Raw genomic sequence first — 15671 nt, 5'->3', positions numbered from 1 at the left:
GCCCCTTGGAGACCCTGACCAACCTCCTGCATTCTGCCAGAACGAGCAAACAGGACGTGCAACAAGGGACGCAATAGTTAGACACTATTTCTGATTTGGATTTGTTTTGGATTTCAAAAACCAGTGATGCCATTGCCATTGCTTTGTTATTCTGTTTTATCATTGCATGCATCACTAAAAAATCATCTAAAAACAAAACAAAAATATTTTTGATTGTGATGAATTATAATATTATAATTAGTGACAGAATGATATATATTATTTGTGGTCAATATTGACAGCTGTTTGGGGGATTATTTTATGAGGCCAAACTCTTTCTACTTTGCTGTAGGCCTATACTGAAAGGCTGAATACGTTATAACCTACCTAATCACTAATTAGCGGAGCTCTTTAATGCAGAAACAGAGGATGAGACTTAATGGGTTTGATAAATGTAAAAACTGAAATAAAGTAGCCTACAATCAAACTAAGTTTTGCTCCCGCTGTATTTTTAAATACGCACACTCCTGTGCGTGTGTGTGTGCGTGTGTTCTTGTGTGGGTGCCGTTTCGGTCGGTGCGCCGTGTGTGTTTTAAATACAGAAATGACACAAGACTGAGGGTATGCCTTTCCACACGGCGCCCGTATGGTCGCGAAAATACAGTATTTATATATGAAATGTCAGAATAGGAAATATTTTGACGACACCCCAGGGCGCTACTGATGGCGCTACTACTGAGCAGCGTCGGCAGCGTCGCGTCGACTCGTCTCCTTTCACTTCCGGGTGAATCCCCTCCCCCGGGGGAAAATCTCGAGCATGCGCAGACTGTAATATCCATGTCCCCGTACACATGGCATTAACAAGGCGGTTGCGACTGGCTTATCTAGGTGCTGCAAGCGGGTTGATGAATCCGGTTTGATCAGATTGACTTGACTGACTTATGGTGTTCACATGCAGTTTAAAAGTCAGTACGATGTGTGCAAATGATCTCCAACCAGCTTGAATCGCTGCATGTGCACGTACTGACAGTAGCCTGACGGATGAACAAATCAAATGAAAACCTTATGAATAAATAGGATATCTTGTAGGCTATACTGCATGATCCAAATATAGTGTTATTTGATACAATTTTAAAGTTTCATTACATTTTGGGCCTGAAATCTACGCTGAATCCACCCTTCTGATGGGATCAGTTTAATCCCGATTTTTTGGATCAAAGTGATCCCAATCCTACTAAAAAGTTTTGAAAAACCCAAACTGAAGGTTTGATCCAGATCAAAACCAGGATTGGATTACGTGATCTAATCCGATTACGTAATCCGTTTTGTCTTTTGAAAAACCCATTTTCATGATTTGATCCAATCCCTTATCCAAAATCCGAGCGGATTACTTTTGAAAAACCGGGCCCTGGGGTTAGATATATGATAGCAGCTTCTTATCAGTTCTCTTGGCTGCCCCCTGGGGTCCGTTTCACAAAGCAGGTTCAACAAACTCTGAGTCTAATCCTGAACTCTTAGTTGATCTACTCTGAGATCGGAAACTCTGAGTTTTCGGTTCCAGAACAGCGGATTTGAGTTAATTTACTCAACTCTAAATAGTTTCACCTGGAGTTAAGCGCATGCACCACAACTATAAAAAGCTAGCATCTATGGAGCCCTGATACAAGGATTCACCGTGGCAACCGGCGACAACAAAAGATCCACATACTTTTTCTTTTTTGTTTTTAAACTTTATTTAACATTTCAATTTACAAAATCCCTTTGAGGAAACATTAGTTTGCATCTGAAGATCCACACACATCACGCCGTGTTCTTTTTCACCCGAATGGAATTAGAGATTTAAATGCGCGCTTACGGCGAATTTGAACATGTTTTTCGAAAAAAGAGTAACACCGCAGCACAGAATATAATATAAAATTAATTTAACAGATCTCCACATCATTCACCTGCAATCCTGTGGAACTCCTTGGCTTGGACAGGTTTATGTAGGCTTGCCACCCGTCCCTTGAAATACGGAATTGTTCCGTAATCGGGAATTAAAAGTTGCGTTCCGTATTGAACCAATACAGACACATATTATGCTCTTATTTATTTATGTAATAATATACAGGTGGAGGTTGGAAAATTTGAATATATTGCAAAACTTCATTCGTAGTAAATTCAACTTAAGGTGAAACAAATATTATTTCCCACTACATGCAAAGTGAGATATGTCATGCCTTTTATTTGTTATAATTTTGATTAACATATATTGCTTTGCCTGTAATGAGAATATGTAATGTATTATGCGGTCTGATAACCATCTCCCGACGAATATTTAATTCTCTTTAATTCTCAGCGACATTAATGCTGCACCTTCATCAATTGGGTCTTCATCAAAAGGACATGTCTGTTCGTGACAATGGACTTCTTATATATATACTGACTCTGTTTTTAATGACAGACGGCAGAACTTCGCCAAAACTCGCCTGCTGACTGAATGAATGAGGAAATCAAATGTGCGTGCGGCTCTGAAAGAGGCGGAGACGCAGAGAAACTCCAGGTTCATTGAGATAAACCTGGTCCCGACCAGGTTAGGTTCAGAGCGTCTGTTACTACGGTAACTGACCAGGTTAGGTTCAGAGCATCTTTTACGTCGGTAACTGACCGAGAGCTTAAGTTACCTCTCTTTGTGAAACAGGCTAGAGTTACCTCTCTTTCTCTGGTTTGAGTTACCTCCCTTTGTGAAACGGAAAACTCAGAGTTTCCCTCATTTCAGGGTTAACAGACTCAGAGTTTTCACTAAACCTGCTTTGTGAAACGGACCCATGGTCCATGATGAACGAACCAGAACCCTCAGGTCGTCAGGGAAACGCCTACTTTCTATACCCAGATTTAAAACCAAACATGATGAGTCAGCGTTCAGCTTTTGCTCCTCACCTGTGCTGTGTAACAAACTCCCAGAATGCATCTGGGATGCTGAAACTCTCAATAGGTTTAAGTCAAGTTGAAAACGTTTTTATTTACTTATGTCTTTCTGTCTTTAATTACTAGTCTTAAATTCTTAAATGATTTATTCATTTTTCAAAATATTTTTATTTTAAGCACTTTGGGCCTGATTTACTTGCGTGTGTAAAAACGTGTGCAAACTTGACATCACCCGCAAACCAATGTGCAAGCTGATCTACTAACAGCGTGCAAAGAGGACTGCGCCTCTCAAATGAGCAAAATAGCACACGCTGTTCATTTAGTACTTTTGCCCTGATGAATAATCAATATGGGGCGTACCCGCCAGAAAGCGCTAAATACTGGGAGGGGAAAATGCAAATAGGTTCATTTACCACACGCAATGAGATTTACCAAGCCTGAAAGTTAATGCGGGGATTGTGATTGCGTCTGTATTTAATACGTTCGAAAGGAAGGTGCTAATCTGCCCAGCATTACGCACCGATGGCTGCTGTTATTGTGGCAAGGAGGCGACATCCAAAATCAAAGAATACGCAGAGAGAGAGTCTTTATTCTGCTGCATGCTATTTTAAAAATGGTTGCACAAGTTTTATTAAAGGCCACTTTTTCTTTAGTTCTTCGCCTTATATCTTGCCACCTTCTTTTAACCTCATCTGCCGTTCTTTTTGTCTTACCAACTGCATTTATTCTATCGCAGATTTTCTCCCATATTGCGTTTCTTTTGGTAATGTTTCAATTTCTTTGCTGTAGTTCATGAATGTGTTTATTTGCCTCTTCCACTAATATCTCTAACTCCAACTCGTCAAATTTCAATCAGGCCCTTTGAGTTGTCTTGTACATGAAGTGTTATGCACAGACTTTCCTAAATAACCTCATCATTTTTCTTTAATCTCGTCTGCAGGTTGAGTGACTGTAACCTCTCAGGGAACATCTGTGCAGATCTGTCCTCAGTTCTCAGCTCTCAGTCCTCCAGTCTGACAGAACTGGACCTGAGTAACAACCACCTGCAGGATTCAGGACTGAAGAAGCTGTGTCCTGGACTGGAGAGTCCACACTGTCACCTGGAGTCTCTCAGGTCAGAATCCACCAAGTGATCAAATGTTGACCGTTAGAACTGTGGTTGATATTGAAAGATTGTTGATGTGTTTCTGCTGATCCTCTGTCTTTTCCATCAGCACCATCATCAGGTGAACATGAGGACAGAGTCAGCTTTAGTCTCAGAGCAGTTCTCTCAGAGTCTCTGCATGTGTGTTGTGTTGTGTTGTGTGTCTGCAGGCTGTCAGGCTGTCTGATCTCAGAGGAAGGCTGTGCTTCTCTGGTATCAGCTCTGAGCTCCAACCCCTCCCATCTGAGAGAGTTGGACCTGAGCTACAACCATCCAGGAGAGTCAGCAGGGAAGCTTTTGTCTGCTGGACTGAAGGATCCCCACTGGAGACTGGACACTCTCAGGTATGAAGACAGAAGGACATCAGTGTGCTGGACTCTTCATGGAGTTGTTGTGGACATCATCTTTGTGGCTGTCTGGATTTTGTTGTGGTATTTTTTTATTATTTTCACAGAGTAAAATACAGATACCTGCACCTGACATGCGGATGCTAGTCCTCTTAGAGGAAGGTATACATTACAAAAGAGATGTGACCCTTTCATCTGCATTTACATGTTTTATATCCCCCTCTTCTCATCCTGTTCCTTAAAGCTGTTGGCCTTTTGTTACAAACCATATAATGGCCGGTGTAGGAGCCATTTCTATGTGGGTGTGTGTTTGTGTATACCAAATTGGGCCAGTAGGTGTCCTCACTGTGTCACTTGCAATTAGTATAAAGGTGAGAGTTTGCAATCAGCTGGCAGGTGTTGCTAGACGGAGGAGCATATAGTTTTTTGACCGCTACGCTACGCTCTGCTCCGCTCCGATCTGTAACTTTGTTTGGTAGTGGTGAAAAGGTGATAAATAAAAGAACATCACAAAAGAAGTAAAGCTTAAATGTCATTTGTCTCACTAGACACAAAGTTCAGTAGAGCAGCAAGCGCGTCAATCAAATCCAGCCTGTCTATGCAGCCCCTCAGTGGCTTTAAGTTTTGGGCTTAGCCGCTACATTCAAGTCAAAAAACTGCTTGGATCTGGATTACCAAGCACCAGGAGGTCTGCTCGGGTTTATTGAGTTCCAGGAGGAACCTGTTTCATGGTGAAACTACGTTTTCTTTGGAAACCACGGATGTGAGGAGCGCAAATGTTTGGAGTTGCGAGTCCTTATTGGAGCTGCGGGATCAGCTGGAACCGGGATCAGCTGGAGCCAGGGTCGGCTGGAGCTGCGGGATCCGCTGAGCTGCGGGATCGTCTGGAGCTGCTGGATCTTCTGGAGCTGCTGGATCTTCTGGAGCTGCTGGATCGTCTGGAGCTGCTGGATCTTCTGGAGCTGCTGGATCTTCTGGAGCTGCTGGATCGTCTGGAGCTGCTGGATCGTCTGGAGCTGCTGGATCGTCTGGAGCTGCTGGATCGTCTGGAGCTGCTGGATCGTCTGGAGCTGCTGGATCGTCTGGAGCTGCTGGATCGTCTGGAGCTGCTGGATCGTCTGGAGCTGCTGGATCTTCTGGAGCTGCTGGATCGTCTGGAGCTGCGGGGTCCGCTGGGCTGCGGGATCGTCTGGGGCCAAGACAAGCCGGGCCGGCGCCATCGCACCGGACACCATCATCTCAGCCGGCCAACTGGGAGCTCAGTTAACACCCGCTGTCGGCGTGAGGACACCGGGAGCTGATTTTCGGACTTCGGCGGTGCAGGACTCATTCATCGGGACGATCAAGGCGCCCAACGTGAGTAGTATCACTACAAATTAATGAATGGCCATTCATGCTCATGTGCACAATTGTTTCATATATCGGGACGGGGCGTAAATCCAAAGCATTGGTGGTCAAAACGGGAGGACAGTTAACTTTGTGGGGGAAATCATGGATGCGCGTGAAGCTGTGGACAAGCCCGTGGAGGCTATTGCGCAATCGGCTATTGCGCAATCGGCTATTGCGCAATCGGCTGAAAGGAACATTAACACTGATGGCATTGGTACGCAAAGGAAGACTGAAAAACGTGTTGTAAAGCTAACTGCTAAGGCTTTTGCTGAAAAGATTGAAAGGTTGCAAAGTACTAGGAAAGCTAAGCTAAATAAGACGGGTATTTTAAGACAAAAAATGCAGGTGCTTATGCAAAACAAAGATAAACTAAAGGTACAATGTGCTCTTGATGATCTTGTCAATTTGTGTGATGAAGCTAAAGGTATTCATGGTTCTTTGGTTGGTATTTTACCTGATGAGGAAAAGGAAAAACACAACATATGGTTCAAAGCAAAAATGATATGCAATGATGAATGTATGTTTAATGTGAAAAAATGGTTATGTGCTGAACAAACACCAAAAGATGATAGTGATGATGATGATGATGATGATGTTGTGAATCCAGAGGACAGTGTTTCAAATGTGGCTAGCAAACACTCCAGCAGAAGAAGCTCATATAGTGGAAAGTCAAGCACTACTTCCTCTGCAAGAATTAAAGCACAGGCTGAAAGGGCTGCGTTGCTTGCTCATGCAGCAGCTTTGCAGAAAATGCATGCTCTCGAGGAACAAGAGCAACAGCTCAAGAGGAAAAAGGAACAGCTTGGACTGGAAACTAAGTTAGCCGCATCCACTGCTAAATTAGCCGTGTTACAGGCCTCTGACTCTCAAAGTGTTTCTAGAGCATCATCAAATGCAATGAACTCCTACCTGGACAAGCAAATAAAGGCAGCAGCTTCTAAGCAATTAAACCCAATAGCAAAGGAGTACAGACCTGTAACTCAGAGCAAGCGACAGCCAAAAGATTGGTCACTGCCAACATATAACCCACCAGCAGTTGCTATGCTAACACAGGAGGCCAGTCAGCAATGTACAGCTGGACTAAGGGAGTGTATGGATTTAAAAGGGCTAAATGTTTATTCAACAACGCAAGTGGAGGCATCCATGCCACCTTTGCAACCCACACTGTTAAATGCTCAGCCTACAGATGAAAGGCAATTTGGAAATATCTGTGCCATAATGGAAAAACAGAATGAAATAACATCAGCTCTTGTACATCAGCAGCGTTTAATGTTATTGCCAGCGAGAGATATTCCCATATTTGATGGGGATCCTCTTCAATATATTTCCTTTAAGCGAGCGTTTGAGCAAGGAGTGGAGGAGAAGGTCAGCAGAGGTGATTGCTTGTATTATCTCGAGCAGTTTACCAGAGGGCAGCCAAGGGAACTGGTTCGGAGCTGCCAGCATATGGCTCCAGAGTATGGCTATGCTCGAGCAAACCAGCTGCTCCAAGAACACTTTGGCAATGAGTATAGGATCGCCACTGCATACATTGAAAGGGTTTTGGCTTGGCCTGCAATAAAATCAGAGGATGTAAATGCTTTACAATCTTACTCTCTTTTTCTGCGTTCATGTTGTAATGTCATGGAGAAGCTGCAGTACATTCGGGAGCTGGACATTCCAAGTAACATGAGGGCTGTTATGTCTAAGCTGCCATTTAAGCTGAGAGACCAATGGAGGACTGTTGCACATGACATACTGGAAACATCTGAGCATAGGGCTATGTTCAAGGATCTGGTTGCATTCATTGAAAAGCAGGTCCGTATACTATCTGACCCTCTATTTGGTGACATTCAGGATGTAAAATCTGGAACAACTAGCTTTAAGGTCAGCAATAGGATGAAGTCACAACCAGTGAATAAGATGAGAGGAAACAGCTTTGCCACTAGCATTGAACCAGTGCAATCGGTGGAGATCTCTAGAGATGCATCAGAACATGGTACTCCAGTGAAGTTAACTTGTGTGTGTTGTTTTAGAAGTCATTCATTGGAAGGATGTCAACATTTTGAAAGGAAGAAACACCGAGATAAGATAAGCTTTCTAAAGGAAAAGGAGCTTTGTTTTGGTTGTTTAGGTGCTGGGCACATGAGTCGAGACTGTGACAAGCGTTTGACCTGCAGGGTTTGTGGTCAAAACCATCCCAGTGTGCTTCATGTTGACAAAAATGACAAAGTTAAAGCAAACACAAAGTATTCCAAGGAGCCTGTGGCATGTAACATCACAGCATCTCACAAAACTTGTGGTCATACAGGGGCCGGAGATGATCGCTGTCTTCTTTCCATCCTCCCAGTCCAAGTTAAGTCCATCAAAGGAGACTGTATAATAAACACATATGCATTTTTGGATCCTGGCAGTACAGCCACCTTTTGTTCAGAACATCTTATGCAAAGGCTCAATCTTGCTGGTAGACGAACCAATTTTCTCCTACAAACTATGGGACAGGAAAGGGTTGTCCCAGCATATTCACTACCTGGTTTAGAAATATCTGGTTTGGAGACCGACCTTTTCTATAAACTTCCTGAAGTCCTCACACAAAAGAAAATGCCTGTAAGCATGGACAACATTGTGACTGAAAGAGATTTAGCAAAGTGGTCCTACCTAGCAAAGGTAAAAATTCCCAGCATAAAGGCGAATGTGGATTTGTTGATTGGAAGCAACGCTCCCAAGATATTAGAGCCTTGGGAGGTCATACATAGGCAAGGGGAAGGCCCCTATGCTATGAGAACAGCACTGGGGTGGGTTATTAACGGCCCTTTGCAAGGAAATGGCAGCAGCTTGGAAGCTGAGGTCTCTTCAGTAGTTGTCAACAGGATTTCTGTGAGCAGGTTGGAAAAGATGTTGAGTGAGCAGTACAACCATGACTTTAATGAGAGAGCTACAGAGCAAAAGGGACTCTCAAGAGAGGACATGAAGTTCATAGAGATTATGGAAAGGTCTGCAACACTCAAAGATGGTCATTATAGCTTGAAATTGCCCTTTAAAAAGCATGACGTGTCTCTGCCTAACAACTTTTCTGTGGTGAAACAAAGGTTACTTGGGCTGAAAAGGAAGTTCCTTAACCATGAGCAGTTTTATGATGAGTATAAAACATACCTTAATGGAATGATTAGTAAGGGTTATGCAGAACAAATAACTGCACAGCAGCTTGATCGAGACTGGGGCAAGGTTTGGTATATCCCTCACCACGGTGTATATCATCCAAGGAAGAAGACTCTGCGGGTAGTGTTTGACTGTGGTGCAGCATACAAGGGAACATCCTTGAACCAACAGCTCTTGCAAGGTCCAAACCTCACAAGTACATTGCTTGGGGTACTCATTAGGTTCAGGCAGGAACCAGTGGCAGTTATGGGTGACATCCAAGCAATGTTTCATCAGGTTAAGGTTGCAGAGGAGGATAGAGACTACCTGCGCTTTTTATGGTGGCCGGAGGGAGATCTGACCAAGGAGCTGGCTGAGTTTCGTATGACTGTTCATCTGTTTGGTGCGGTGTCCTCTCCAAGTTGTGCTAGTTTTGCTTTGAGGAAAACAGCAGATGACAATGAGTTCAACTTTCCAGCTGCAGTGGTTCAAACAGTCAAGGAGAACTTTTATGTTGATGACTGCCTGAAGAGCATGGTCTCTGAAGAGGAAGCCACCCTCATGGTCAAAGATCTTACCGCTCTCTGTCAAAAAGGAGGTTTCATTCTGACCAAATGGATTAGCAACAATCGCACCATATTGCAAACCTTTCCTGAGGAACACAGAGCTAAAGATCTGAGTGAACTTAATCTGGATAGAGACAAACTCCCTGTCGAAAGAGCACTTGGGTTGCAGTGGTGTGTTGAGACTGATGCATTTAACTTTAAAATGGAGGTCCAACAAAAGACTTGCACCAGACGGGGAATGTTGTCTGTCTCTAGTTCTGTGTATGATCCTCTGGGGTTTCTTGCACCAGTCGTGTTGCCTGCTAAAATCATGCTGCAAGAGCTTTGTAGAAGAAGTTTTGGATGGGATGAGACCATACCCCAAGACATCTTGCAGCAGTGGACAAAGTGGATGGAGGACCTGGATATGTTGTCTGAGTTTAAGGTTGAAAGGGCCATTAAACTTAAGGGCTTTGAACATCCCATACATGCGCAGCTGCATCATTTTTCAGATGCTAGTGAAGCAGGATATGGAGCCGTTACTTATCTCAGGATGCAGAACAACAGAAATGACGTTCATGTTGCATTCATGATGGGCAAGGCTAGAGTTACACCTTTAAAGACCGTTACTATTCCTCGCTTGGAGCTGACTGCTGCTGTCCTGGCTGTGCGTGTTGACCTCATGCTGAAGGCAGAGCTGAAGCTCCAGCTGCAAGAGTCAGTCTTTTGGACGGATAGCACTTCTGTGCTGAAATATATCATGAATGAGGACAAGCGTTTCCATACGTTTGTAGCCAATAGGATCTCGGTTATCAGAGGAGCCTCTATAGGTGCACAATGGCGGTATGTGAGCTCTAAGGAAAACCCTGCGGATGTTGCATCCAGAGGAGTGAGAGTTGGGGATTTCATTCGTGACAACAGGTGGATTGAGGGTCCAAAGTTCTTGCGTAAACCAGAAGGGGAATGGCCAGCAAATCTGGTAGAGACTGCATTAGCAGCAGATGACGCAGAGGTCAAGAAAGAAGCCATAGTGAACATCATTAATGTTGAGGGCTCATCTGATGCCACTGGGCGGCTAATGGCCTACTTTTCAAATTGGATGAAGCTCAGGGTATCTGTTGCCTGGTTCCTGAAACTAAAAGGCTTTCTTTTGGAAAGGTGGCGCAGGAGGAGTGAGGCAGAGGCTTCCAATACAAGCAGGTTAAGATCAGACATGCCAAAGGGACAGGCCTTGTCAGCTAAGGATCTTGTGGAGGCTGAGCTTGCCATCATTCAGTTCTGCCAGCAACAAAGATTTGGAGAAGAGATTGCCACGCTATCATCTGGTAAAGCTATTGTGAGCAGGCAGAGTGTTATCTACAGGTTGAATCCATATTTGGATAATGGGCTTCTGAGAGTTGGAGGACGGTTGGCTAGAGGCTCCCTGCCAGAGGAAACTAAACATCCGCTGATTCTCTCCAAGGATCAACATATTGCCACTCTCATCCTGAAGCACATTCACAATCGGCTTGGTCATAGTGGTCGTAATCACACACTGTCCACACTGAGGAGGAAGTACTGGGTCACAAGTGCCAATTCAGCCGTGAGAAAGGTCATAACAAACTGTGGTTTCTGCAGAAGGTATAATGGAAGAATGGTGGAGCAAAAGATGGCAGATTTGCCAAAAGAAAGAATTCTTCCTGATTATCCGCCTTTTACCAATGTGGGAATTGACTATTTTGGACCTATTGTCGTGACCAAAGGAAGAGGCACAGCCAAGCGCTATGGTGTGATTTTCACCTGTCTAGCCAGCAGAGCGGTCCATTTGGAAGTGGCTAACTCTTTAGATACAGATGCATGTATCAATGCTCTGCGCCGTTTCATCAGTAGGAGAGGTCAAGTGGTTCAGATTCGGTCCGACAATGCAACCAACTTCGTCGGAGCAGATACGGAACTAAGGAAGGCGCTCGCATCGTTGAATCATGCACAAATTCAAGGAGCTTTGCAAGAAAATGGAGTTAAATGGAGTTTTAATCCTCCTGCTGGTTCGCATCATGGTGGAGTCTGGGAGCGTGTGATCCGCATGGTGAGAAAGATTCTGAGTTCAGTACTTCAACAGCAAAGACTGGATGACGATGGACTTCAAACAGTAATGTGTGAAGCTGAGGCTATTTTAAATGATCGGCCTATTACCAAACTCTCGGATGATCCAAACGATCTGGAGCCGCTCACTCCCAATCATATCCTCCTCATGAAAGGAAAACCATCTTTACCACCTGGATTGTTCGAGCCCCATGATCTGTACGTAAAAAGAAGATGGAGGCAAGTCCAATACATCTCTGACCTTTTCTGGAAGCGATGGGTACGGGAATACCTACCTCTGCTGCAGGAGAGGCAAAAGTGGAACCAGGAGAGGAGAAATCTGAAGACTGGAGATATTGTGGTCGTAATGGATGCTACGGCCCCACGAGGTTCTTGGCCATTAGGAAGAGTCTTGGAGGCTTTTCGAGATAAAAAGGGACTTGTGCGTTCAGTGCGTCTGAAGACAAAGTCTAGTGTCATTGAACGTCCGGTGACCAAACTTTGTTTATTACATGAGATTACAGATTAGCAGATCTTCTCAGGTTTCTGTGTATGTGGTACATGATATTACATTGTGTGGTAGATGTGTTCATTGTATCATTTTAATTACGGCTCCTTAGTTTGTATTTGAAGGAATTGTATGTCTGTTAGCCATTACAATTAGGGGCCGGTATGTAGGAGCCATTTCTATGTGGGTGTGTGTTTGTGTATACCAAATTGGGCCAGTAGGTGTCCTCACTGTGTCACTTGCAATTAGTATAAAGGTGAGAGTTTGCAATCAGCTGGCAGGTGTTGCTAGACGGAGGAGCATATAGTTTTTTGACCGCTACGCTACGCTCTGCTCCGCTCCGATCTGTAACTTTGTTTGGTAGTGGTGAAAAGGTGATAAATAAAAGAACATCACAAAAGAAGTAAAGCTTAAATGTCATTTGTCTCACTAGACACAAAGTTCAGTAGAGCAGCAAGCGCGTCAATCAAATCCAGCCTGTCTATGCAGCCCCTCAGTGGCTTTAAGTTTTGGGCTTAGCCGCTACAGCCGGGTTTCCCAGATCCAACCTCTCTTAAGGATTTAAGAGAGGTTCAAAGAAGGTTTGAACTAAGAGAGAACCCTAAGATATGGGTGTTTCCCAGATGACTTCTTAACACCGTTCTTTAGTTTCGCTCTTTCAGAAGCTCTTTGGAGCAGCTGTCCGGTTCTGAAACCAAATCAATCGATGCCAGGCAAATCGATCACCGATCACTATCAGCGCATTTTTACACACAGCACTGCTGCCTAACGCACTAATTCACTGCTGCTTGTGCGTTATAATGAAAAATTAAGATGATAAATATAATTCAATGACCCTTTTTCATCCAAACGGTGCGTTACTCCGTTATTTCTGGCTACAGTGAGGCTTTTTTTCCCCACACGCAGAAACCGGGAGGAAACGTGGTGGGCGTTTGTGTGCGTTCAAAAACATGAGCCAAGAGAAGGCGAGTTTCGCAAATCGCAACGTGGAATTACAGCAATCCCTGGTTTTTCGCAGGGGTTATGTTCCAAAAAGAACCCGTGATAAGTGAAATTCTTTTTACAATTATAGAGGGCTTCAGATTGCAGAGATCATCCCCGCCTCGCACGTATTCCTCCTCTTCTGAATGATGCTGCATCCCGCAGGTGGGTTTTTTCAAGAGAAGAAAATAGTTATGGGTCGTTGTCTTCGCTCTTTTTTCTTCTGGGCAAAAAGATTCTTTAATATAAACCGACACCATTGATTATATTTGAGACTGTAATGAACGATTCATCAAAGGATCCCGTTGATCAGCTGCTGCTTCCCTGTCATCACATAGATGCGCTCGGGCTCGGCGCAGGAGGATCGGTGTCCCGGCTGCCTGGACAGCCCGGTCCGACACACGTCCAGGGGACTGAAGTGCTGACGCACGAATGCGTTCATAAAAACAGTTCTGCTTCGCGCACGGTGACGCGGTTGATTTGCAGCGAGAACATGCTGTATAGCAGCCAAATCATCAAATAAATGATATTCATGATGATCGTTTTATTTGTGCGTAATGCATAAAGCATATACAGGAACACACTTGTTATTCCTTATTTTTCTTTTTTTTCCCCCCTTTGCTGTCACCAATAAATGCTAAACAATATAAATCTAAAGTATAAAATAGATCAAAACTTGTGCGGGGTGCATTGTTTTAATATCTCATTGCTTGGTGTAATATTGATTTGCCTGACGCGGCTGGATCTGTGAGTCTTTGTTCACTAAGATGGTTGTAAAGACTGGGTCAGCAGCATCTTTCATTTCCTTCTTAATGAAAGAGATACTTAAGCTAAGAGCGACTCTGGGAAACGCGATTTTCTTTCACAGGCTCCTTAAGAAGGTTTGAAAGAAGTCTTTCACTGTTAAGAACTACTTAACTGATCTGGGAAACCCGGCCAATGTCTGAATTTTTTCCATGACACTTTGAGCAGAGATCTTTGAGCAGATGGAGCTGCTGCAGCTCATCTGGTGCTGCTGCAGAGCTGATAGATGCAGTTCACAACTCTGAGCCGTTCTTGACCCAGTAAACATCCCAGAACCAGAGCAGTGTGGTTTTCAGGCCCATCACAGCACAATAACAGCTGCACCTTCACTCATCCATGACATGGTCTCCTCCTGCTGCTGATTCAGCAGAGATGAAATCAGATGAAAAGAATGTGTTCAAACTGTGCTGGAACGTGACGGCCACAGGGCAGGACTTCAGAGATGCTGCATTCAAGTGCACCTGTCCAAGTGTTGGACTGTTCCTTCATCAGTGTGTGAGAGCCATGTAATGTCCATGTTTGCTGAAAGAGACTGTGCTGGTCTGACCCCCCTCCTCCTTTCAGGGTGGAGCCTGCTGGACAACGATGGATGACACCAGGTCTGAGGAAGTGTAAGTGTGTTTTTATTTCATTCACACATTCAACCATCTTCACACTGACACATCACTTATTCATGAGTCCATCAATGATCAATGACAGATCAATAATAACTGCAGCTGGATTGTTTGTTCTCTCCATCAGATTCCTGTCGACTCACCATCGACACAAACACAGTCAACAAAAAAATCAAACTCTCTGACAACAACAGAGAGATGACAAGTGTGGAGGAGAATCAGTCATATCCTGATCATCCAGACAGGTTTGACATCTGGCCTCAGCTGCTGTGTAGAGAAGTTCTGACGGGTCGCTGTTACTGGGAGGTCCAGTGGAGAGGAGATGTTTCTGTATCAGTGAGTTACAGAAGAATCAGCAGGAAAGGAAACTCTAAAGACTGTTGCTTTGGAATGAACGATCATTCCTGGAGTCTGTTCTGTTCTGATGATGGTCAGTACTATGTCTTTCACAATAACAGAGTAACATATTCCTCCTCCTCTTCCTCAGTCTCTGACAGAGTAGCAGTGTATGTGGACGTTCCTGCTGGAACTCTGTCCTTCTACAGCGTCTCCTCTGACAGACTGATCCACATCCACACCGTCAACACCACATTCAATGAACCTCTTTATCCTGGGTTCAGGTTCGGGTTCGGGCCTGGTTTTTCAGTGTCTCTGTGTTGAGTTCAGTCTCAAGAGTCTCCTCCTGTCAGAGCTGCTTATAAAATTATTATTTGGATTGTGTGCTTTGGTTAAACATATGTTTATTGCTGTTTATTGATTTCTATTATTCTATGGTATATTCCAGAACCACACACACACACCACACCTGTAAGTGCACTCTCTAGACTCGATTAAAGCATTGTAAAGGAAATTAACCGCTTCCTGCATCTTCATTTAAGTCTTGACACGCACTGATTAAAATACAGAGAAAGTCAGTGTACAACTGTTAATCATTAAGCCTCCAAAACATATGGTCCTTGGAGCCGGATAAGGTCATTACGAAGTGATAATGGCTTATGTTCCCCCAAGTGAAGATGTAGGTCCACGCCGACGAATGCGATAACCAAGACTGATGGAAGATTATGAAGGGAACACCCTCCCACAGGCTGTTAGTCACCCTGCAGGAACCCCCGCTGTGATAGAGGAGACTGAATGGAGGCATAGAGAGGGATTTGCAGAGATGACACCCCTCACACGGCGCCCAGGTCAGAATCACCCTGCTGAGCTCGTAGAGACATCTCCCAGTCACATTAGAGCACCTGTGTATGTGGGTAAGCCACAGCCGTATCAAGGCCC

The 15671-nt window shown here is 44.2% G+C and overlaps 1 protein-coding gene across 1 annotated transcript in view; it reads left to right on the top strand.

Moving 5' to 3' along the window:
• Nucleotides 1-15056, top strand: part of LOC133441186 (NACHT, LRR and PYD domains-containing protein 3-like) — a 42918-nt gene extending 27862 nt beyond the window's left edge. The window contains exons 4-7 of the mRNA XM_061718585.1: nt 3827-4000; nt 4201-4374; nt 14347-14393; nt 14524-15056. Of these exons, the coding sequence (XP_061574569.1) occupies nt 3827-4000; nt 4201-4374; nt 14347-14393; nt 14524-15056 (928 nt within the window). The remainder of the gene's footprint in view (nt 1-3826; nt 4001-4200; nt 4375-14346; nt 14394-14523) is intronic.
• Nucleotides 15057-15671: the final 615 nt, after the last annotated feature.

The sequence above is a fragment of the Cololabis saira genome, chromosome 3, assembly GCF_033807715.1.
Source record: "Cololabis saira isolate AMF1-May2022 chromosome 3, fColSai1.1, whole genome shotgun sequence".
NCBI lineage: Eukaryota > Metazoa > Chordata > Actinopteri > Beloniformes > Belonidae > Cololabis > Cololabis saira.
The sequence above is the reverse complement of the archived record's forward strand: the minus strand, read 5'-3'. Positions and strand labels throughout refer to the sequence as shown.